The sequence below is a fragment of the Chinchilla lanigera genome, unplaced genomic scaffold (assembly GCF_000276665.1).
Source record: "Chinchilla lanigera isolate Chin_1 unplaced genomic scaffold, ChiLan1.0 scaffold00031, whole genome shotgun sequence".
Taxonomy (NCBI): domain Eukaryota; kingdom Metazoa; phylum Chordata; class Mammalia; order Rodentia; family Chinchillidae; genus Chinchilla; species Chinchilla lanigera.
The window spans coordinates 17,555,113-17,580,563 of NW_004955432.1; the positions used below are offsets into that span (position 1 = coordinate 17,555,113).

A 25,451-nucleotide genomic window follows, 5' to 3' on the forward strand; every position below is an offset into this window, starting at 1 on the left:
TTTTTTGGTTTTTCTCCGGTACCGGGAACTGAACTCACGACCTTGCGCTTGCCAGGCAGGCGCTTTTTGCCGCTGAGCTAAATCCCCAGCCCCACAGTTTTGTAATTTTCATTTACTTTAGTCAGTGATCCATTTTGAGCTAATTTTTGTTAGGGAATAGATGCATGTCTACGTATTTTTTTCGCATCATTTTATTTAGCTGTACCATCATCCTTTGTCCAGAAAACTATCTGTGCTCCATTGCTTTAAAGGTTACTTTCTAAAAGTTAGTTTTACTGTTTTGTTGTTGTTCTTATATTGAGATGTGGCCTAGAAAATGGTACAGGTCCTTGGTATTGTAGTTTTTCTTGAACTGGAGGTTTGACAAAATAGTGAAGGATGATTCCAAATGTGATGTGTAATAAAGTGGTTTTCACTTTTTTTTCCTTTTGGAGCTACAAATTAAACCTAGGCCTTACACATACTTGACAAATGCTTTGCCACTACATACCCCTAGCCAGAAAGTAATTCTTACAAATCCTACAAATTGTAGTATAGCAGATGTGGTTAGAAAATAGTATTTAATAGTATACATGCATAATTTCAGGCTATTAATGCTTCATGCATTTTTAGATATTAAATTTATATTTTCAGAGGAGTTTGATCTTAGAGAATAAATGTGTTTGTTTTGGACTTTCATTAGTGTGGCTTTAGGAATACAGGTTTGTGACTTTTGGTTCCTTTTGTGTGCATTTTATATAAGAGAACATTTTATATAAGAGAATGATACTTTTTTTAATAGTGCACAAAGTATGTACTTGAAGGATTTGTGGGGCTTCTGTTTTATTTTCATTTTATTATTTTGTGGTGATGGGTGTTGAACACAGGGCCTCGGGAATGCTAGGCAAGTGCTTTACCACTCTGCTAGACAGCCTGTGAACTAGATAACATTGCGTGTTAGTGAGGTTTTCTTTACTCTTGCATACTGTCACAGTTTAAACCATAAATGTCCCTCAGAGGTTCAGGAGGCTTTCCGAAGCTGGTTGGGTCATGGGGCACTGTGCTCAGGCGAGGATTAGTGTGCTGGAGGTGCTGTTGGGAGGTTCGGCCCGGTTGTGAGGGACAGGTCCCTGGGCCCGATCTGGAAAGGTGCATGCGCGCTGCTGCCTCTCCCTGTCTGCCTCCTACCTGCCGTGGGCCGAGCGCTCGCCTCTGCCAGGCCCTGCTGCAGCGCCCTTTCTGCCATGGGGCCAGCGGGCCGCAGGCTGGACTCACTGTGAGCCGGAGTGAACCTGTCCTCCTTTAATCTGCAGTGTTGGACATTTGTCTCTTTATTAAATGTACATTCTCCTTACTATGAGCGAAGTTGGGTATCTTGTGGCCATTCACATTTTAGTTTGTTACTTGCCTGTACATTTCATTTCTTAACCAGTTCCGTTCGTCACTGACTTACTGGAATTTTTTTCTAGGGTTAATCTTTTGCCTGTATGTTACGGCTTGTACCTAGATGTTCCCCTGAAGCCTCCTGTGGTCTTGAACGGGGCTGGATTAGGGCGTGTGAATGTGGAGTAAGGGTGACAGTGGGATTAGGGGTGTGGGTAGTGGAAGCCCCGCTCTGGGTGTGGGTGGCACTAGTCCGTAGGCTGGTAGCCTCAGAGCATGAAGAAGATGAGCCTGCTGCTGCTGCTGCTGCTTGTTGCCTTCTGGTTTGCCACACCATCGACTGCTCTGCCATCACGCTCTGCCGTGCCACCCGGCCTTGGAGTCAGCCAGCTATGGACTGAAACCTGTATATACTGCGAGCTACAGTGAACCTTCCTCCTTTAACCTTAGGTATTTTGTCTCAGCAGTGAGAACGGTAACTGAGATACACTGCAAATATTTTTTTTCTTTTTTCTTTTGGTGTAGTTCAGGCTGGCCTTGCACTCACTGTGTAGCCCAGGCTGGTCTGGAACTCACAGCGATCCTTCTGCTTCAGCCTCCCCAATGCTGGGAATACAGGCGTGCACCTCCATGCCCAGCACAATATTTTCTGTCTTTGCAAATATTTGTTCCATGTTATTCTGTGCCTTTTAACTTTATGGTAATTGTCATTGTTTAGACTTTTTTTTTATACAGTCAACACCTGTAGCTTTATCTTTTTTACTTTCTGAGTTCCAAAATGAATTTTCATATAAAATTAATTCTGGAAAATGAAATTTCTAAGGTGTAATAGAAAGTAGTGTTTTAATTTGTGTTCTGCTTTATTTTTAAATTCATGTGCTTAAAGTTACAGTTCTCTATATTGTAATTAAGGCAAGCAACTTCTTAAATATCCCATGGTTAAATATGGACTTCTCAGTGTCTCTGCTTACTAAAGACTACTTTGCTCCTGTAATCTAAGGCAGGAATGTACAATAAAGTACAGGTGGTACAGAACAGAAAGAATAAAATATTTCGAATACAGTGCTTCTTGAGTTATCATGGGGTTACCTTTCCATAAAATGTGGATAAAATATCACACGTTAAATATGCACTGAATACAGCTAATCTCCTGAGCATCCGAGTTTAGCAATGTAGTGTACTACAGAAGTGAATCAGTTGTGTATTTTCACAGTTACATGATTGACTGGGAGCTGTGGTTCTCTCCTGTTCCTTAATATTGAGAAAGATTATTATACAGTGTTTCAGTAGCCTGGAAAAGATCAAAACTTAAAGGGTGATTTTAACTAAATGGATATGGCTTTTGCACCATCAAGAGGTGGGTATTAAGCCATCACTTGTACTTCTAATAGCCAGACAACCATAGTGTTCGGTGCGTTTTATCTTTTCTTCCTTTTTTCTAAGATTATTTACCCTGAGATGATCATAGTTAAAAGAGGTTCTTAATTTGAGATTGTGCTAAAACATGTTACTCGAGATGTTGCTTATTAAATGCATAGCTGTATGATCTCACTTCATCTGAAAGGAAATACATCTTTCTTTTCTTTAAAATCTGAGGGCTGCAGCCTGTCAGTTGTTATAAGTACCTTTGTCACAGAGCTTGTAACTGATTTGTAATGGCAGGGTACCCCCCAGTGGGAGGTCACTTGCCCTGACATACTGATTACAGTATGTCTGAGGAAAGCTGTCAGGTGTGTATTGCCGTACATGACAGAACATTAGCTAGTGCATTTCTAGCACTTGCCCTCAGATTTAGTTGCTATGCAGCAAATGAAATGAAGTGTACTACGTTTTTGTCCACTCTTTGTTTTTTAATCTTCTGTTGGCCTAGCCCTAGGCTATTTTTATTTTTTACTACATGCAAGAATATATCTTCAGGAGTGCTTACTAGGTAGAGTATGTTTGTGTAATAACCATTTGGTTTTTTATAAGTCATTGGGCTCTGGTTCTTCTGGGTTTCAGGATGTGTTGTGGGTGGCATATATTATAGATACTTTAAGCAATATTGATCATTTTGATATCGTATTTCAAGGGTAGGCTTTATAATTCAAGGTCTAGTGATAGCATATTAAATACAGTAGAAGTATTTCCAGTTGCAGCTCTTGTGTTCTTGTGTTTTATGTAGTGAGAGATACTAGGTTACATATTAAATGTATAGTACACATGTGGTTACTAAGCAATTTGGTTTGTCCAGAGTTACATACATAAGAGGTAGAAGTCTGCAAATCTTCTGTTTCCCTGTGCATAGCTGGAGAAAATTTCCACTAACTTGGACCCATCCATAATTTTGTAAAATTCAAAATAGTTGTGAACATACTTTATATTATTTTTCCTTAAATATGATTTGTGTAGATTACTGTTACAGGTTAATCCTAATTACATGGTGATAGAAACATGTTTTCCTTGTTTACTTATTGGAAAATATAATTAACATATATAAAGTGAGTCTTATGTATTTAAATTTATCTTATATATTTACCCATATAAAAAAGTTTTTTCCATTCTTATATTTTGTGTGCAAGAAAGATTTTAAAATGTATTTGGGTATAAGTTGAAATGGGCTGGACTGGATATAAATTGCTAAAACTTGGATCTTACTAAATCCAATGGGATTATTGAGCAATGTGGAAAAAGTCACAGGTGAAAGTGACTGGGAAAGCGGGAACTCTATGAAGTGATGATGCAGTGTGGGTCATTTTTCGGGACGGTGAAGCCAAAGAAGACATTCTTACTTGCTGGTTGTTCTTTCAGCTTGCACAGTACTACTGTTTGGGTTACAGAGGAGAAATATCTTGATAGTGGAGCTCACAAATCACTCCTGAAGTTTTATGTAGGTACTTTGAAAAACTCTGTGCAAATGTTTTCCCTATGCAGTGTATTCCTTAAATATAGAATTGAAATTTTCCTTTATTCTAAAGAAGTGAACTGCTGTGATTTGTTCTGATTGTGCTGAATGAAGTTGATAAATTTCATAGCCCCTGGGGGATTTATTATCTTGGTAATTGCCTACTTTGTCTGAGTACAGATTTTTTTCTCTAGTTGGAAAGAATTTGTTGTAAAGGAACATGATTTTGTAAAGAAAATATATTTTGTTCCCCTGTGGTATTGCATAGCTCATTGACAAAATAGATTGACTGTATTTATTGTTTTATAATTTTTTCTTTGAATACAACATTTTGCTTACTGCTGCCTTTACAGAAAGATTTTTCTTCTTTGGTAACAATAACTGCTTCCAAGGATAAAATTATTTTTCCTTTAAATTTATGATTTCACATTTTAAAAGTCTTATCTATTTATCACATTAAAAAAGTCGTATCTATTTCTTTCTCTTCTTTAATTGCTCTGGCTAAAGTTTCCAGGACTGTGTTGAATCAGAGTGGAGACAGTAGACATCTTTGTCTTGTTCCTGATTTTAGAGTGAAAGCTTTCAGTTTTTGTCCGTTTAGTATGATATTGGCTGTTGGTTTGTCATAGATGGGTTTTATCAGATTGAGGTAAAGTCCATCTATTCCAATTTTCTGTGGGGTTTTTATCATGAATGGGTGCTGGACTTTGTCAAAAGCTTTTTCTGCATCTATTGAGAAGATCATATGATTTTTGTCCTTGGCTCTGTTAATATGGTGTATTACATTTATTGATTTATATATGTTGAACCATCCCTGTGTCTCTGGGGTGAATCCCACTTGATCATAGTGTATAATCTTGCTGATGATTTGCTGCATTCTTTTGCCAGCATCTTACTGAGGATTTTTGCATCTGTGTTCCTTAGGGATGTACTTCTGTTTCTTAGTTGGGTCCCTCACTCGAAGCTCTTCTTGACTTGAGTGTCTGTACTGAGAAGTCAGCTGTGATTCTGATGGCCTTTCCTTTGTAGGTGATTTGTTTCTTTTAGCTAACAGCTTTTACGATTCTTTTCTTGTGTTGAATTTGTGAAATCTTGATTATGATATGCTTGGAGAGTTTCTTTGATTGTGGCTAATTGGAGTTATATATGCCTCACTTGTCTGTGATGTCAGATTTATTTTCCTTACCAGGGAAGTTTTCTGCCATGACATCTGTGAACAGGTTTTTTATATTATTTGTGCTATCTGCTAATTTTTCATTGACTTCAATCAATCTTTTTTTTAAAAAAAAAAAAAAACTATGCTCAGTGACTCTAAAGCAAAAATACAGACAAAAACATAGAGGAGCTTACAAAAATTATGGAAGCCATGAATACTCACCACAGGAAAGAAATGGAATCCGTAAGGCAGATTCAAGCAGATAACCAGGAGAATAAAAATTCCATTGAAAATATTCTCAGCAAATTAAGCCAGTGTGAGGACAGGCTTTCAGTTAGGGATCATAAAAAGAAAGATTCCTTAAAAACAGCAAGGGACCATGAGAAAGAATACAGCAGCTGCTAGACGAGTCAAACAAGAATAACTTAAGATTGATTGGAGTCAGCCAGGTGTAAGGGTGCACAGCTGTAATCCCAGGTCATCGTCTTCTTTAAGTTGTTTTTTTCTTCTTTTGTCTTTTTGAGACAGGGTCTCGCTGTGCCGTTCAGGCTGGCCTTGAGCTCACTTTGTAGCCCAGGCTGGTCTTGAACTTGCAATGATCCTCTTGCCTCAGCCTCCTGTTCAAGACCAGCCTTTTCAACATTTTCCTCTACATCCCACCTCTTTTATTTCTGGGGGACGGGTATTGTATAAATACTAGTTTAGAAAAGAAACTCTATTTAATAATAAGTATTTATTTCTTTCCTTTTTTGTTTTCTTTTAGGTTGCTATGGGGTTGATGGAGAGAGTGACTCTATCATGAGTTCAGCTTCTGAAAACTCCACGGAGCCTTGGTTTTGTGATGCTTGTAAATGCGGTGTTTCCCCCAGCTGTGAGCTGTGCCCTAACCAGGACGGGATTTTCAAGGAGACTGATGCTGGAAGGTTGCTGTCCTGCTTCTGTTGTGTTCATATACTGCCTGTGACCGGGCTGCTTGTGAATCCCCTGTGCTTCTGTTTATGATGTTCTGAGCTGCACACTTGATGTGATTGCTTTTCTGTGTCTTCTTGTGTGGAGTAAATGCCCGGTAGGCTACACATGAGAGAAGGGAGGAAGGCAGACAGCTTGTTGTGTCCGGTGGGGAACAGAAAGGCCTCTTTTGCGCTGTGATCTACTGGGAAGTGTGTTCAGTAGCTGTGGTGGCTGTTACACGTGGAGACGCTCTCTTGATACGCAGCCTGGCAGAAACATCTTTTATTTACTGTTTGAACACTTTGTATTGATGTTTACACTAGCATAGAGGTATGGAAATTATAGGACTTTATTTCATTTTGCTGGCTGCAGTACCAGCTTGATTCAAGATATAAAAAGTTAAGAAAATTTGACAGGCTTTTAGTATTCCAGCTTTAAATGGAAAGTGGGAGAAAAGAGAGAGTAATGTATAGAAAGAATGAAAAAGCTTAGTTTTTGAAATTGCCTTCTGTCAAGGGGGCTTAATTGGAATTTTTTCCCTTTTATTGTTGATGTGAGGCACAAGTTCTGCATAGAAGGTGATGTATGGAATGTGTGAAAACTGTAAGGATAGTGTGATTACATTTTTAATTCTTACCTCAGGACAAATGTTCTACCCTATCTTAAATACCTTACAGACCGCTTATGGGAAATAGGAGACATGCATTCCTTTTGTCCTTCTTGGTTGTTCTCTTGTCTATTGTGTAAGGAAAAAAAGCTCTGAGCTAAATTCCTTAATTTTTCCAAGTAAGCACTGTAAGAGCAGTGGAGGGCAGCATTTAGTTCTTTTAAGTCACAGTTATCACTTACCAGCCTTACTGTATTCTGAAATTCACTTAATCCTGTGAGGCCATTTTTTGATATGGAAAGTGAGAAAAGTAATCTCCCATCACAGAAAACTTGCAGGATTTTATTCCTTTCTAGTACTTAACTACAGAGTGGAGACAGCAGGTTAGACACATACATATTTGTAAATTTTAAACTGCTTTTGTAGCACTCCCTGCCTGTTAGATACTTAGGAATTGTTTATTGAGTGAAGGAATAAAATTAACATACTGACAAGAGTGTATGTTATAAAGACACTATAAATACAAAGCATTTCAAAATCATATGATTGATTAATATAGTTTCCGTTCTGAAAGGAATCTTTTGAGAAGTACATTGCTATTGAGTCTGCCTTATTAACGTATGCATTTAAAAGAGCTATAAGGGGTCTCTATTCTAGAATGACACTTTTGACTGTTTTCTGGTGGCTTTATGTGATGCTTATTTTTCTGCTCCTTTCCCCGATCCACATCTGTCATCATAGCTCCAAGCAAAATGGATGGTAAAGTAAAAGGAAGATGTTTTTTGGTTTTCGTTTCCTGATTTGTCTTAATTACAGGATTCTAAAATATGTTGCTAAACACATAAAAAATACATACTGATATTAAAAGTGACCAAAATTGTCTTAGCAATTTTCACTTACTTTGATACGTATTTTTAAGAAGGGATCAAGTTGGTAGCCTCACACGAGTGGTTGGACAAAATGATACACTTGTGTGCCGGTCACACGGAAGTGTACAGTACTTGTGTGACTTGTTAAAACATGTTAAGAAGGTCAGTATGGAGCAGGCAGCCAGCTGTCGTGTTTATCAAAAATGAACTCCTACAGAGCACAGCGACATTTAATACACCAGCGGAGCCCGCAGACTGTACGGATTACATGGAGAAAGCGCTGCTGGCTGGAGATGTGTATCTGTATATTGAACTCCACAGGATGCACTTGGGAGGTTGGATTAAAATGTTCTATCAGGAAAATCAGGATTTTTTCCTAATAAAAAGATAACATTTAAAAAGATTTGGTACTGTTCTCCTCAGTACCTCTGTGCACTGATTCTTAGTCCTTTAAAACTTGTATCATAAAACCAGAACCATGTACTCTTCACAGCCTCTCATCTGAAAGAAAGCAGAAGTTGTTATTAGTATATTCAAAGTCAGTAAATCTGTCATCTCATTTTTACCCTGTTTTTACAGAAGCAATATAAATCTGCTATTTAAACTTCAGAGACAGTGGTTCAACACTGGCTGTAGGCAGAGTGCGGAACGTATTAAAAGTGGTTCAGATCAATTTTAAAAGCATGACATCAGAACCAGCTCTCAGTTTTTTAAAAGTCTACTGAAACAGAACATTCTGTGTTTCGTGTTACAGCATTGTTCAAACTTTAAAAATATATTGATGTGTGAGGCGTGTGAATCTTAGTACGTACACTGTTCGGTGAATAAATATTATATTTGTATCCTACCTTCTTCCAGTGATCAGATTTGAACGTGGGAAGAAAGTTAAACTGCATATCCAAATGTGTTTTAAAGTATGTCCTTAGGATTACATGACATCTTTTGTTGGAAGAATAGCAGTAAAGAACAATTTTATCTAATTATTGCAGAGTAAACCTCACAGTTCTTAAATTAGGATCCTGAGTTCTCTGAATGCTTATAGCAGTGACTGAATGTTTCTCATATGCATACGGAAATGTTTTGTTTCACTTACGTAGTAGTTTTATGCAGATATTGAGGGTAACAGATGAGGGCAAAGTGCAGTGAATTTTAGTGAAATAAAATAGTTAAATCTAAGTTGTGGGTAAGCTAAGGGAAAGCAGTGCTTAACGCTGGCATGTTTTCTGTAACTACCTGCTGTCATTCTGTTGGTGTTCTGTATTCTTCATTTACGCGTCTGAGGTTAAGATTTTAACATTTGATCAAGGACTTCTTTCCGTGGTATTTTAAGATGGCACAGGTTTTGTGTTTGTTTTCCATGTGAGAATTTCGTGAAAGGCTCTGACAGCAAAATCGTATCTTCCCTCCTTCTAGATGGGTTCACATTGTCTGTGCCCTCTATGTGCCTGGAGTAGCCTTTGGAGATATTGACAAATTACGGCCAGTAACACTAACAGAAATGAACTATTCCAAATATGGTGCCAAGGTGAGACAAAGCGATTGTTACTGTAAAAGAGAACGTTTTTACTGCTAGTTTATATGGCTGTTTATTTATAGCATTGCCATTTATAGAGGGACTTATTAGCATACTGTTTGCACAGCTCTTTAGTACTAAATTATTTATTAATGATTTAGTTTTCCTAGAAATCTAATAATGTATAAATTCTTTGTCCTTTTTTAAAAAATCTCTTTCTCAATGTGTGACAGTCATTCTACTTTAGAAGAAAAACTAATTTTTATAACAAAACATAGCCCTTACAAAAGCACATCCATCATACCTCATGGCTTCACTTACCCGAAATATTGTTTCTCCTCTTATTTCTAGTTTTTCATTATTATAGATTAACTTAGAATTAACTTTTTTTTAGTGTTTTTGAGACAGGATCTCGTTATGCAGTTCAGGCTGGTCTTGAGCTCACTTTGTAGCCCAGGCTGGTCTTGAACTCGCAACAGTCCTCCTGCCTCGGCCTCCTGAGTGCTGGGATTATAGGCATGTGCCACCATGCCCGGCTTGTGTTGAGGATTTTTGGATCCTTTCCTTTTCTAATGCATCTCATGAGTGAACAATTTTGTCAGGATTACTGTAATTCTCAGTTATCCTTAGGTAAATTTATCCATATTTTTCAATATATATAGGATTTGTGTTTGTAATTTTTGAACATAAAACTAGCTTGTGTCTTAAGATTTGAAACCTCAGAATTCCTAGATTCAGACCCATTTTCAAAAGGAACATGGAACCTGAACCAAGTCCAGTTATTGATCAGATTTGGTCTGATTCTGGACCAGTCTGCTTAAAGAAGTTCTCAAAGACAGCTCAAAAATGCAAATTGTGGATCCTGAATCTGAGAGGGACTTACCTCCCTACACCCTCCAGTTAGGAACTTACTTTCCCACACCCTCTAGTTACGAAGGGGAGTGACACACACTGGTCTCCCTTTGCTCATTGCTGCTGCGGGTTGCTAAAGCGCTCCTTTGATTCTACTTCTGACACAAAAAAACTGTTAAAGGAAACTTTACACGGGTAAGTTTAGCAGAAGTTATTTTAACATTAAAAGATTCATGAATCAGTCATCACTAAAAACTAGAAGAGATTCAGAGAGCTCTGTGTTACAATTCTGAGCAGCAGAATTGTATGTGTAATGTGCAGGCAAAGTAGTTTCGTGATGGACTGCAGGGATGTGCTTACCTCCTAGGCTAGGCTGCAGTGGAAAGTCTCAAGTTACACAGCTAGGGTTAGTTGGCTGTTTGTGATTAATTGAAGCTCATTTGTTAAAAAAATTTTTGATGAGTTACAAGGAATTCCTCTAAATTAAAATTCAGTTTGCTTGTATGAAAGTTTGGTGCATATAGTCCCTTGCTTTGGTTTATTTTGCTTTAATGAAGTATCTTTGGGAAGTGGCGTTGAAAATTATATACTCTTCCTCATTTGCAAAATCAAACTCAGTGTTGTGAGTTAATCTGCAGCAGCTCTCGTAGGCCACTTTGTGTACTTACTTCCCCACCCTCATTATGTTTTATCCTCGTTTTCCCAGTTTCTTAGTTCACTGGCATTTTAAATAACTCAGGTCATTGTGGAAGATTCTAGTTTCTTTGGTAGGTTATTCCATAGCCTAGTAAGACTTTACTGTCTGCAAAGCTTTCCTTGTGTACATTGTGAAACCGTTGCTCAATTTCATGTTACATTAAATAAATCATTTAGAGGACTACCCTAACCAATCTGGAGTACCAGCTCCTTAGATTTAGAAGAATTCGTTTTCAAAAAGCACTGGCGTCCTTTCGTTTCTGTTTTCCTCTTTCTCCTTCCCTTTCTTTGCCTTCTCTCTCTGTCTGTTTTGGTCTGTGGTTACATTGCTACTTGCTAGTATTGTATGTTGTAAGTGATCTGCGTTTACAGGAAAAAGACCCTCAGCTAGATAATAGAATGCCAGGATTTCAAATTTTTTTTTTAACATCTATTCCTTGACTCATTCTCATTGTTTCATTCATTGCTGATATCTGGTCCTCCCAGGGGATAGTCACCAACTATTGTGGTATTAAAGCAGTATTTTTAGTGTCTAGTGAAGCTTTTATTTTCCCCTTTACATTTCCCTCATAATTAGTTTACTTAGATTGTTCATTGATATTCTTTCACATTTTAGTAGGTTTGACTTTCATGAAGATTTCTGTTACTAATACAGATTATATTTTGGGGTTAGGGTTTCCTTTTTTGTTAAGGATGGGAAGTTTTGGATAATGTAGCACTATGTACTTTTCGTTGTACATTTTCCCCTTTTTGTATAGATTTCCCTTTTTATATAGAAAACATTTAAATAATTTGCTGTGCTCTATGTCACTCAATTTCACCAATACATTTTCATCAAAAGTACTTTTGTTCTTTCAAAGGTATTTTTAAAAATGTATGATATTTTTGGAGACGGTGTAAAAATTTTTTAGCAGATAGTTTCTTGTTTTCTCACTTTTCAAATAATACAGTATTAAAAGTTAATATAGCTTAATGGCAGGTGTTAAAGTAACATTGTCCTGCAGTATGAAGCCTGACTTCCACTTTTTTGTGTTTTTTTTAGGTGTCTTTAACCTATGTCCATCCTTACTATCTCGTGTGTAAGACAAGAGTAATTCTCACTTCTACAGCATACTTGCGTTAAGTGATTATGTGAAGTAATTGAAGTAATATGTGAAGTAATTTGAATAGTACTGGCACATACTAAGTCTTCAAATAATACTTATTTTGATTATTACATTAGTTGGATTTTTATTCATTAGAACTATATGGAGAATTACCTTTTTCATATAAACTCCTGGCCTGCCTGCAGTTGTTGCTTGTATTAGTACTGTGTTGGCTCACTATTACATAGTATTTCTTTAGAATGTGAATATTTTATAGTGGGTTTCTGTGGGCGTGCCATCTTTGCTTTGGAAATACTTTTCCTGTCTTCCCGCCCTCTTACAGGAATGTAGCTTCTGTGAAGACCCTCGCTTTGCCAGAACCGGGGTTTGCATTAGCTGTGACGCGGGGATGTGCAGAGCCTATTTTCATGTGACCTGTGCCCAGAAAGAAGGTTTGCTTTCAGAGGCAGCAGCAGAAGAGGTAGGTTGATTTAACCCGTAGTTGCCGAATATGTTTGTAAGCCTTCTTGTGAGTCTTACGTCTTATAACAGATACAGAACAAAGAAAAAAATTTTAAATTTATTCTTAAAGTATTTGCCTATGTTACTGATCTGAAACTTTAAGAGAAAGTAGCTGAGTTTTCACAATCTTAAAACATCAGGCCTTTAGAAAAATATGAAAATTTTGTATGAAACATTTTAAGGTATTTTAAAGCGTTAAACTATCAGCACAGTTTGCATGAGAACCTAAGGTTGTGTTTGAGCGTCCTGACTCTGTTTCTCCGCGGATAAAATTGTGCGCAGCTGTCCCGGCAGGCCTTTCTGCAGTGGGCAGAGCACCTGCACCTGCAGCCTGCAGACCTGCTTTGGCTCGTGAGGCCCGAGGGTTCAGTCTGTGCTAGAGCTGCTAAGGTGGAAGCACCCACCACGGCGGGGGCATTATGGTCGGGGGCGTGGCTGGGGCAGAGCTGCTGGCGCAGGGTAGCTGCAAGTAGAGCAGGGGAACGGAGTTAGAGAGAAGGGGTCCAGGGACCAGGTGAAGGACCCAAGGCCGGGCCTCCGTGACCCACCGGACAGGCCAGAAGTGTGCTTGTTAATCCCCCGGCGGCTGCCACGCCCTTAGGGTGACAGTTCAGTGGAAATGGCACACCTGTCTTCAGTGTCTGAGTTCCTGTCTCCTTTCTGTTATTTTTAATTCCCGGTATTCTTTCCACATTTGTTGATTTTATTTATTTATTTTTGGTACCGGGAATCAAACTCAAGACCTTGCACTTGCCAGGCGGGTGCTGTGGCACTGAGCTGCGTCCCCGGCCACTGCTGATTTTAAATAGTCTGAGGTTAAAGTTATCTTTGTAACAGTATACAAACATTGTTTATTTTAAGAAACTACTTTCATGAGTAATAGTGGAGATTTCCAGAGTTTGCACAAAACGTGACAAAAGTGTTAGAAAGTTTTGAGACTCCTCTTTGTCTTACAGACATTAAAGAGAATTCTAAAAATATAAAACAGTGCCATTCTACATTTGTATATAAACTAGTTATTTTAATAAAAGTATGTACTTATGGTAATATTATATTAGGCTAAATTAATAAGCGCTTAAGAATTTTCAGTTTTAAATGTTATATGGTGACTGTAAGGGCTGCGGAGGGGGCAGGTGCCAGGCACAGCAACAGAGACGGGAATTTTATTGGCGTGGGAGAGACCGGCGGGACTGTAAGGGTGGAGACCGCGCGGGCAGACAGGCAGGGAGTGTGGGCTATGCAGGGGTAAGTGGCTGGAAAATTTGGGGGGCGTGGCCTTGGCTTTGTTTGAGTGGCCAGGACATTTCTGGGAGGGGCCGACATTCGCGGATTAGGTTAGAGCAGGATGCCGGTCAGGAGCTAGATTAGATTACAGCTGTCTTCCCAGGCAAATTAGATCAGAGAATGAACGCTTAACAGTAACTGTCTAAACAGAGAGCTCACATGAATTCCGTGGGGTCCTCAATTCTTGAGAGTGTTACAGAATCTTCAGAGCATAGCTGGTTGGTTCTTGAAGCGTTTATGTGCAGATAATTGAGTGTTCTGCCATTTTTCCCGTATTCATGATGACTTTGATACAGGAGAATGAAACTCCCAGCCTGCCAGATGTCCAGAACGTAGAGTTCGAGTTCGTGTTCTCTAAAATCAAGGAATGAATTATAAGAACAATGGAGGTTAAGAGTAGGAAGAATTTACTGAGAGAAAGAAGGCTTCTGTCCGAGAGGGACGGAAGGCGCCCTGGGAAGTGGGTTGCCCGCCAACCCCAGTTCTCAAGGGTGTTTTATTGAGCAAAGCCACGAGGTGAGCTGGGCTTAAAGTGGGCCGGAACTATAACCAGTCAGTAAGATTACAAATATAGTCTCTTAGGTCATATTGATCCAATGGCAAATCATAGGGTGGGTGTGAGGTGGGACAAAACGATGGTCAACCAATAAGATTACAACAGGCATAGTCACTAGGGGATATTGATTAAAAGGGGTCAAATGGGGAAACAAATCATAAAGCAAGAGCACACGGGCAGACGAGGACTTTCCTGGAAGGGGTGGGTAAGGAGGCTTGGGCCTCTACCCCAAGGTGATGGAGGCCTGCTTAGACTATTAGTCACTGCTGTTCATCTCTAGGGGAAGGACACGGGTGAGTGGTGCTTTTTCTTGAAGCCTGGCCTTCAGTGAATGCGCCTCTGGACACAGTTGTCTTCTGCCTGGCCTCTTGACCTAGCCCTGCCTGACTGCCTATATTATTTCTACCTAACTTAGCTAATACCTTTATGGTACTATCTAAAGCACCTTTCAATGTGTTCCTTCTTTTATTGGGTAAATTTTTAGTATCATGTACAATGTTTATGATGCTTGGGTTTTATATTAGTATATTTATTTCTTAACCAGGAAACAAGGATAATCTGATACAAAAAATTGGTTGAAAAAATTTGAGGGGTATATTTTATGTAATTTATTTTCATTTAAATAGACCTCATAGAAACACAGTGTTTTGATGCGTATCTCTCCGTCCCAATCTCTGACTCTGAGCGGTTGTACTGTGGTTACTTAACAGTACAGATGCGCGCAGCCTGTTTACGGCTGCATGCAGACGCCGAGGTGTGTTACACGGTAGGTCACTGAGGCGTGACCACACGCGAGGTTACGGGGCTCAGTGAAGGCTGCAGGCGTGGTGAAGACAAGAGCGTCCGGGCTCACTGCGTCTCGGTGGGCTACGTACACCCAAAACTTCTGTCGATTGAGCTTAGCTTCTACCTGTGAAAACTGAGCTTTGTAGTCAGGATGACTCTCTCGTGGTCATTGCTTTTCGAACGTCAGTTTCCCCGTTTGCACTGTGGTGGATTGGGTCCCTTTCAGTAGCACCATGTATGCAGTAATCCTTTGGGAAGAAGAAGGTCTGTTCCTAGGTAAGAAGCAAAACTGAAGAACCCACGAAGAATGCAGTGTAATGCAGCTGTACAGTATAGTGATTTAGAGAATGCGTTTCCGTGGGAGCTGTTGGCCGGAGGTGTGCCTGAGACTGGTATGCAAAAGTAGTAGGGGATTTTTGGAGCCACAAGCCCAAAACCTGCAGTGCCTGCTTGGAGATTCAAAGATAGCCTGGGCCCGAGTCACAGTAGTATCAAAATGCGTTGCTGTAAGGGGTGAATGATCTGGCTTTTGTCCTCTCCACACTCCTTTAGCATTCTTTGTCATGCAGAGTAGTCCCAAAGGCAGTCGCTTAACAGACCATCCCACCGTCCCGTTCTTCCAGTCCCCTGCCTGAGTTCCTGCCCACAGGCCCTTCTTTTTCTTGGGTTCTTGCGTTCTGGTTCTGTCAATGAAAGGCCACAGAGGGTTCAGCGCTTGCTGTCCTTAGGAGACTCACTCCCTGAGAGGTCTCAGCTGACGGCAGTGCCTGTGGACTCCCTTGGAGTATGAACTGGACACCGACCCCGAGTAATTCCATCCTTGCGCGGGGCCACGGTCGTGAACTGCGACGCATCTCTTCATCTGAAGGCATGAACATTTAAATGAAACAGAACGTAAACGGAAGCTGGGTAGTTGTAACCTGTGGTCTGCATGTCTGTGCCTGTGGGCTCATTCGGGAGAATTTGGATGGAAACCTGAAATACATCAGGATGCGGAACGTGGGGCTCAGGCCTCTTCCTGGCTTTGTCGCAGAAATTGGCCTTTGTCTGTAGGCGCTGCCTTGCTCAGGGTGCTCTTTTTGGGGGAAATGATAGTGTATTTACTTAACGTTCTTGGTTTGTTATGATAAGCACTTAGAGAGTTAGAAAATTATAAAGGTTTCTGAAGTGTTTCAGAATTGAAGACTTTGCATAAATAGGTATTAGTGAGGTTTGCTTTTCAAAGCAATCATTGGTGGTTATTTGTCCATGGTTATCCTGTACATTCAGATTCATGGAGTGTTAACATTTTAAAATTAAGGAGCATTTTAAATTAAAATAGATCTATTGTTTGGAAGCCTGTTTGTTTTATATTTTCTTTAACCTTTGTAAGATTTGTTTGTTTGTTTTTTTGAGACAGGGTCTCACTGTGTAGTGCAGGCTTGCATTGAGCTCACTTTGTAGACCAGGCTGGTCTCTAACTCACATTGATCCTCCTGCCTCAGCCTCCCGACTGCTGGGTTTACAGGCTGGGATTACAGGCATGCCTAAGAATTTTTTTTTAAAGACTTAGCAAGCTGGATCTATGATTTTTTTCTCATGGCTGGTTTTTTTTTGATGTGGACTTACATATCTAGTACACTTTATATGGTGGGTTTTTATTTTTATTTTTATTTTTTTTCTCTTTTTGAGACAGGGTCTCACTTATGCAGTTCAGGCTGGCCTTGAGCTCACTTTGTGGCCCAGGCTGGTCTTGAATTTGCAGAGATCCTCCTGCCTCAGCCTCTGAGTGCTGGGCTTACAGGCATGCGCCACCATGCCTGGCTTTTTACTTTAAATTGCTTTTTAAAATTTATTTATTAGTACACATGTGCAGTACACAATGATTATATTTATCACGGGGACTTGAACCCGTGCAAGCAGATGTGAATTCTGTTTTCATTGCCTGTCCCTCCCATCCTCTCCTGCCTCTGGGAACGCTTGTCCCCTTCTGATCTGCAAAAGCTCTGCTTCCGTTTTCCCCTCAGTCCTTTCTATCTCTTTTCTCCCTTCTCTTCCCTTCCCTCCATTTCTTGTTCCCCTTCCCAGTGAAAACTTCATCCCAATATCCTGTTATCTGTCTTTTATTTTGCTCTTTGTTTTTATTTTTGGGGGTTCCTCATATGAGAGTTTCTCATATAAGAGAATTCATGTGATATTTAAGCTTGTATGTCTGATTTATGTCACCTAACTATATGGTTTCAAGGTGCATCTATTTACCTATGAATACTTCAAGTTTATCTTTCCTTTTTTTTTTTTTTTTGGGCTTTTTGAGACAAGGTCTCGCTATGCAGTTCAGGTGGCCTTGAGCTCATTTTGTAGCCCAGGCTGGTCTCAAACTCAATGATCCTCCTGCCTCAGCCTCCCAAGTGCTTGGAGTACAGGTGTGCACCACCATGCCTGGCAGGTTTATCTTCCTTTATGGTAGAGTAGTCCTTCATTGTGTTATAAATACCACACTTTCTTTATCTAACCATCAGTGGATGGTCACATGGGCTGTTTCCAAGATTTATCTATTACAGATTGTGTGCTATAAACATGGGTGTGCGTGTGTCACTGTAATATGATGACTTTAACTTTTTAAAGAAGATACTGAGAAGGGGAATAGTTGGGTCAAACGATATTTCTGTTTTTACTTTTTGAGGAATCTCCATGCTGATTTCCATAGTGGTTGTATTAGTTTACATTCATACCAACCATGTGGAAGGGCCCCCACCACCAGCCTCGCCAGGATTTGTTACTGATTTCTTAATGATAGCCACTCTTTCTGGAGTATGATGGCATTTCAGTATGGTTTTAATTTGCACTTTTCTAATGGTCTTATGAGGCTGTAAAAGAATGTTTGAAAAAATAAATATGTCGATTTCATATAATGATACTGTAAACCTTTTTTTCTTTATAACTTTATCGGCCTCTGGCACAGTGCTGTGAGGACCTATTTGTTCTGTTCTTTTTGATCAACTTTGAAGGTATTCTAGATTCTTTAGAAGAACAGCTAAACCATGCTGTAATATGTGTTATTGAAAGGTGTTCAAATAGTATTGAACTATAGCACAGATTCAGTTATGATGAGTGAAATTTATGTTGTTATGTTTCATATTATGTAGTTATTCTTAAAATTACTTATATTCCAACAAAGCCTGTAGGAGTTTCTTCTGTGATTAAGGTATAATTTTACTGCTTTGGAATAATGTTACACTGTTATGTAGAAAATTTTCTTTTCCATATCAAAGTATTTATAAACGTTAGTGATTTTTCTTCCTGCAATCTTTAATGGATTATCATTCATGCATTAAATTTAAAGGCCTCGAATTAGCCGTTGGGCTACTGAATGTGGGACCTTCGTATTGCTGAGACTCAGGGTTGGCAGGAGTGAATTCTTGATGGGTCAGATACTTTTAGCTGAGTTTGTCAAGTGGCTTAATGGCTTAAATGTAGATACTTTCAGTGGCCTTTATGTGACTGTTAGGCATTTACTAATTTAAACCTTATTTTAAAAATTATCTTCGATTATTTTTACAGCAGTTAATTGAGACTGCAATTCAATTAGACTTCACATCCCCTCAGCAGTGTTTTCAGAACATGTCCAGTTCTTATAAAATTCGCTGCTGCTACCTAGTCCCAAGTATCCTTTGTTGCCTGGATTAGTGTAGTAATCCTAACTCTTCCAGCGTTTGCTTTTCCAGAGAAGAGCGTGGCGTGTTTTTCAGTCTGACCTAGGCAGTCAGTATTTTAGGCTTTGCAGGCTTACGGTTTGTGTCCCGTGTGCGGAGCTTTACCAGACTGGTGTAAAAGCAGCCAAAGAGCGCGAGGGTGTCCCAGTACAGCTTCATTTATCAAAACAGCAAGGCGGGGTCGGACCCCCAATTGGCAGTCAGTCGTTAGCCTGACCGGTATAATTCCCTTAAAGTGTAAGTCAGGTCTTGTCAGTCCCTTGTCCAAATCCCTGGGGCAGGGTTGTCCTTGCTGACCTTTGTGTTTGGATCGTTCTCCTTTTTCCAGATGTTGCGTATCTCCTCGGCTTTCAGCTGCCTAAGCAGTGTATTAACCGTCTCACATGAGTTGCTGTGTAATGCTCCAGGCTTATTTTATCGTTTTGTTCCACCAGCATCATCATGTTTTTCTTTTCTGTTCTTAGTTTATTTCTGTATTTTTATTATTGTCCTTAAGCCTATTGTCTGATGTTCTCAACATGTCTTAATTACCTCTAAGAACCGTGCTTGCACACTGCAGCATTGAAAGCAAGAAGGGAGCAAGGAAGGGTAAGAATTCCTCTTATATGTCCAGTCTCAGTACACTTTTGATCTTCTTATTGTCCGAACATTAGTTTACATTCATACCAACCATGTGGAAGGGCCCCCACCACCAGCCTCGCCAGGATTTGTTACTGATTTCTTAATGATAGCCACTCTTTCTGGAGTATGATGGCATTTCAGTATGGTTTTAATTTGCACTTTTCTAATGGTCTTATGAGGCTGTAAAAGAATGTTTGAAAAAATAAATATGTCGATTTCATATAATGATACTGTAAACCTTTTTTTCTTTATAACTTTAGGGTTAGAGTCCTTGTGGCCACTGCACTAGTGAGACAGCTGAAGAATGAAATCTCATTCAATTTCTGTCAAAGAAATTGGTCTTTGCAAAGAATAATACATTGTGGTTTGTGTCTAGGTGTCCCCCCAAAGCCTCATGCAGTCCTGGGCGGGTTTCTGGAGTTTGTGATCGATTCGTGGTCCAGTGCTGCGATTATGGGTGTGAGTGCTACACCTGCCCTGGGGCGGGGAGCCTGCATACAGTATAAGGGAGGGAGAGAACCTCCCTCTCCGCTGCCCCTCCCATTATGCTCTTGCTGCCTTTGGTGTTTTCTGCAACTGGGAACGGTTGCCCTGTGCCATGTGGCACTCTGTCTTGGAGCCAGCTGAGTATGGCCTGAAACCTCCACACACTGAGCTATATAAACCTTTTTCCTTCCTCAATTTTGGGTATCAGCTGTTTTGTCTCACAGTAAGAGAAGAGTAACCAAGACAATTGATAGGAAGAAAATCCCTGGATGTCCGCAGCTAACACAGTTTGCCACAGCTATTGTAAGTAGCTAGCAGTATTCTTCCATTTTTTTACTAGCATACCCATATACTTACACCAGATGAAAGAGATTTTTTTTTTTTTTTGGTTTTTCTCCAGTACCGGGAACCGAACTCACGACCTTGCGCATGCCAGGCAGGTGCTTTTGCTGCTGAGCTAAATCCCCAGCCCCGAGATAGATCTTTAGAGCAGGCATTAGAAGAAGGAAAAGAAGAACCAGTAGTTAAGAGTAAAAAAAGAAAACGAGATGTCACCTTTCCTGGTTTCCCAGCTTCGCCTCACAGTAGAAAAGTGTGAACTTTCTGGCGTTGTAGCCTTTGGTCTGATCTCCTCCCCCAGTCTTGCCTCGTTAGAGTAACGGCCGCTTCTCTCTTAGAGTGGGACTTTCACAGTGGCGCTTCCCTCCCGGAGCCGCGTTTCTCATGGGAGCTTTTCATGTTGTGTTTATTAGAGAGACAAGTAAGAACTCGGAACAGTGTTCAGTCAGGGTTACTTAAAATTTTTGATAAATATTTTATATCACAATGAATCGCCTGTTTAAACATTAGTTTAGCTTTAGCTCATGATTGAAGGAAACAGTCATTTTTTTTCATTGAAAAAATATATTCCAGAGGCGGAATGGTAGTTGCTTCACCTTTTATCATTACAGCTTACGTTGGTTGTATAGTCCTGCACCAAACTGTAAGGGATACTCTGTCTGGCTTCCTCTTATTTTTTCTTTTCTTTTTTTTCCTCATTCCATTTTTTTATTCTCACTTTCCAGACGTATGTTAATCCACAACCACCCATTGTAATTCTTGTTATTAAGAGTTAATTTAAATCATCCTATGTCTATATTTTACACATAATAGGCCACTTATTTTTAAAAATAGTAAGTAACCAATAGGGTAAAACCATGTCAGTTCTGTTTTGTTTAATGTAAGTATTATACTGTTGTTCGGAAGTAATTCTGTGACTCTTGTGTCATTGTCTGAATTGGGATGTCTGCCCTGAGTCCTTCCTTGTATCTGTATAGTAGCCCTTGATTTAAAGTAATGAATTTGAAATGGTACCAGTAAGTTAAGAAAATACAGAATAAAATAATTGCAGATTGATTACTTTGAAATAGTGAAAAGCAGATCATGACTGCTATTTTCAACAGACCAATGGGGAAGAAGAGCTTCTGCTGCAGAATAAATTAACACAGGCTCACGCACTTTTCTCTGAGAGATGCAGTTAGAAAGTGGAAGGGAGCCGTGCGTGGTAGTGCACACCTGTAATCCTAGCAGATAGGAGGCTGAGGCAGGACGATCGCTGATAGTTCAAGGTCATCCTGGGCTACACAGTGAGTTCAAGGCTGCCGTGAACTATATAGTAACACCCTGTCTTCAAAGTAAAAAAAAAAAAAAATGCAAGGTACAGTTGGATAAAGTGTTGTGTAATTATTGAACCATGCATATTTTATATGAAAGAAATGCTGTATTGGTTTTTTAATAAATCTGACATCCAACACTCATATAAAATACGATGCCAAATGTTAATTTTGTTCTCCTGGATAAAGTCTTATTACCTAGATAAAGTAATTATCATTTTCTAGATAATAATAAAGTCTTTTTTTTGTTTGTTTTTTTTTTGGTTTTTGGTTTTTGGTTTTTCTCCAGTACTGGGAATCGAACTCACAACCTTGCGCTTGCCAGGCAGGCGCTGTGCTGCTGAGCTAAATCCCCAGCCCTGATAATAATAAAGTCTTATTATGTAGACTTATTAGCTAGATCAGTGTTAGTATTTTTAATGTAAAGATGAGAATATAAATTATTTTATGAGGGGTAAGAAACTCTGCTGTATATTTAAAATAAGTTTATAAGAAATATGATCCAAAATATAATAAAATGCTTGATATCAGTTCTTATTTAATTTATCATGATTGTGGCTACATTCTCTCCATACCGTGTGCAGGAGTGGCTCAAGAATTACAAAATGGGGCTGAGGATGGCGCTGAGTGGTCCGTGCTTGCTGCACAGGCAGGTGCGAGAGCTTGGCTTCAATCCCTGGCACCGCGAGCGGGGACTAAATACTTCAGCCATCGCTGGTGTAGTCACAGGGCACCCCACAGAGTGGGGGAAGGTATTTCAAGTCAGACACATGATGAAGGATTGTTATCCAGAATATGTAGAGAGTGCTAAAACAGTAACAGAAAGCGGAAAAGCCTCCTTAAAAAACAGGACCCAAACGTGACCAACATGCAGAGACAGGTGCTCAGGTCACCCATCTTTAGGGAAGTAAAGACCGCGACGAGACTCCACCTCTGCCCACTGGGTTGGCTGCAGCGGTGCAACCAGAGGCAGGTAGCACGCGTTGCTGGGGAACGGCCGCCTTACAAGTCTCTTGCTGTGGGCGGGCACGGGAGTGGTGGAGTTCATGGAGAAGGAAGTACTGAATAGCTGCGGGCTGGGTGCTGTGTATGGTGCATACCTGTAAAGGACAAAGTATGTACACTGGCAAATTTATTGTTCTCTTGATTTCTGGCTCCAGGTGTCTGGACATTGTATTTACATTAAAATTTTTAAATTTATTTATAAAAGTCCCTAAAATTTTTAAGTACTGGCATAGGAAATGAATAATACTCAAAAATACTATTTTTCTTTTTTGGTCTTACCTTGTTTTTTCAGATGACTGCAAGACTTAACAAATAAACTGTAGCTATAGGATAAACAAAGAATCATAAAATATCTTCACGATTCTGCAGTTGTTACTCATCCTTACCTACGGAAAGGTTGCAGATTAGTGCATTTTAATGTTGTTCATTCAACATATTCATTCACCGGATTGTGTTAGTCCATAAACACAATTCAGCCACATTTGCAGGACGCTATGCAGCCGCTATTCATCTTATCATGGCATTATCTCCTGCTCAGCACATCTTAAGCTGAAAATAATTGTGAGCTGAGTATGTGTTCAGTAAACGTACCCTGTGGAACATCACAGCTTAGCAGTGTACTCACTGAGCGTGCGCTGGCTGGGAGCTGTGGCTCATGGCCACTGTTTTCAACATCGTAAGACTGTTACACTGCATATTGCTAGCCCAGGCAAGGATCGAGATTCCAAGTGCACTTGTACTGAATGCGAATGGCTTTTGTACCACCATAAAATGGAAAAGTTCTGAGTCGAGTCACCATAAGTTGGGGATCAGCTGTGCAGCAGTCGCTATTTAATTCGTGTTCTAAAATCCATTTGTTTGTTTTCTTTTTTTTTTTTCTCGGTACTGGGAATCGAACTCATGACCTTGCGCTTGCCAGGCAGGCACTGTGCCACTGAGCTAAATTAGTCCGCTTCCATACTCTAACAAATACCTGAGGAAATCACCGTGAAAAGAGAAACGGCTTATTCTGGCTTGCGCATTCAGTCTCCAGTCTGTGACTGGTCCCTGGCCCTGTTGCTTGGCCTCGGATGCTGCATCACGGCAGGGGCCTGTGATGGCGCACAGCTGCTTCCGTCACGGCCGGAGCAGGAGGGCGGGGACAGGGTCTGCAGTCCCGAGGGACGACCATACCTCTGCAGCCTTGATGACCTAGAAGGTCCTGCCTCGCAAGTTTCTACCCCTTTGAGCAATATCCAGGTGTGGACCCCGGCTTTAGCACATGGACCTTTGGGGAGTTTCCGTGTCCAAAGGGAGGCAGCCGTTAGGTTGGTCAAGGGGGGCCGAGTTTTGGTAGGCGGTGCAGTCTGTATTAGAAGGTGGGACTCCAGTGCTCCGTGAAACAGTCACTCATGGGGATTGCGAACCCGTGTGTATGTGCGGAGGCGCAGGCCAGGTGGGACACGGCCCTGCTGGGGTGCAGACACCCTGCTGTAAGCAGCAGGTCGTCCTAGGGAAGAAACTGGTAAGCAGCCAGAAAAGACGTCACCGTGCGGAGTACAGACGGGAGCGGATGGAAGGGAAATACGTTTTCCTGTAAGAATGAGAACCTTTAGAAACAGAGCTGAACCTTTTGGCTTGTATTTCTTTTACTTTAGCTATTTTATGAAGCATTTATTTTCTTTATATTTATTGTTTATTTGGTTTGTACTATACTGTATACTGTGAGGTCTGTGGCTGTCACAATGTAGAATTGCCTTATGCTTCTTTTTTGAATGTTAAGGACATATTAGAATTTAAAAATTATTACTATGTTTTTCTGTTCTTATGTGTGCTTCTTTATGAAGCGATGTAAGCAGATAAGGAGATACCTAAATTGTTTTAGTGTAAAGGTCTGACTTCTTAATCTTATTTCCCCTGAGTGGAATCTGTGTGTGCACTGCTAACCAGTTAAAATTGTCTATCTCTGGTATCCTGAATTTTTGAATATACAGTATTCTTGCTTCTTTGCAGTATTAATATATACAGAGCTTCACTATTTGTTGTTTTTGTTGTTATATCTTACTTTTTTAAACTGAGTTTTTTACAGTAGTATACAGATACATCCAAATAATACATAAGATTTGCTTTCAGTATTTTTAAATCCACAAGGTCCTTTATTTTCTTTTGTTGCAGTGCTGGGGATCAATCTAAGGCTCTAGGCATGCTAAGCAAGTTCTCTGCTGCTAGCATATACCCTCAACTTCTTTAAGGAAGAAAAATTTGCTAATGTGAAACTTTAATTTGATATATTGGATTGTTTTTAAAGTAGAAATTTTTATCATAATGTATAAAATTTACTTATACTATTTATTGTGAAATTAACCAAAACTAGGAAATTGTTCAGAAAAATTTTTTTTTCTTTGGCATCAGGTTTTTAATGATATATTGGAGTTAAAATGTTCACTCCCTCCTTTTTTTGTATAGGACATAGCAGATCCGTTTTTTGCTTATTGTAAGCAACATGCAGATCGTTTGGACAGAAAGTGGAAACGAAAAAATTACTTGGCCCTGCAGTCCTACTGTAAAATGTCCTTGCAGGAGAGAGAGAAGCAGCTGTCACCAGAAGCGCAGGTATGGGCTCACGCCAGGACGTTCCCTTTACGAGTGTAGAGTATCGCTCTTACGATTGGCCAGTAACACGTGAAATACAGTTACAAAATTCGCTTAGTTATGTGAGAAGTGGTTTCTGATTGAGTAAGTGGTGAGTAGGTGCGGTTGAGTATGTTCCTCCTCAGGTAGGAATAGAGCAGCTATTTGTAAGCGTATTTCCACACTGAAAAACATGGCTTACAGGAAACTGTTGGGTTAATGTAATATATTGACTAGATGTTTTCAGTCTGATGCTCATTTA

At 39.9% G+C, this 25,451-nt stretch overlaps 1 protein-coding gene across 19 annotated transcripts in view; it reads left to right on the forward strand.

Moving 5' to 3' along the window:
• Phf14 (PHD finger protein 14) overlaps window positions 1-25,451 on the forward strand; it is a gene marked incomplete at its 5' end in the record, with an annotated part of 271,885 nt that overhangs the window by 19,891 nt on the left and 226,543 nt on the right. For all 19 annotated transcript variants that reach the window (XR_001234651.1, XM_013515972.1, XM_013515964.1 and 16 more), the window contains 4 exon segments: window positions 6,166-6,325; window positions 9,243-9,354; window positions 12,319-12,456; window positions 25,025-25,171. Coding sequence is in view for 18 of the 19 variants with exons in the window: in XM_013515972.1 (XP_013371426.1) it covers window positions 6,166-6,325; window positions 9,243-9,354; window positions 12,319-12,456; window positions 25,025-25,171 (557 nt within the window).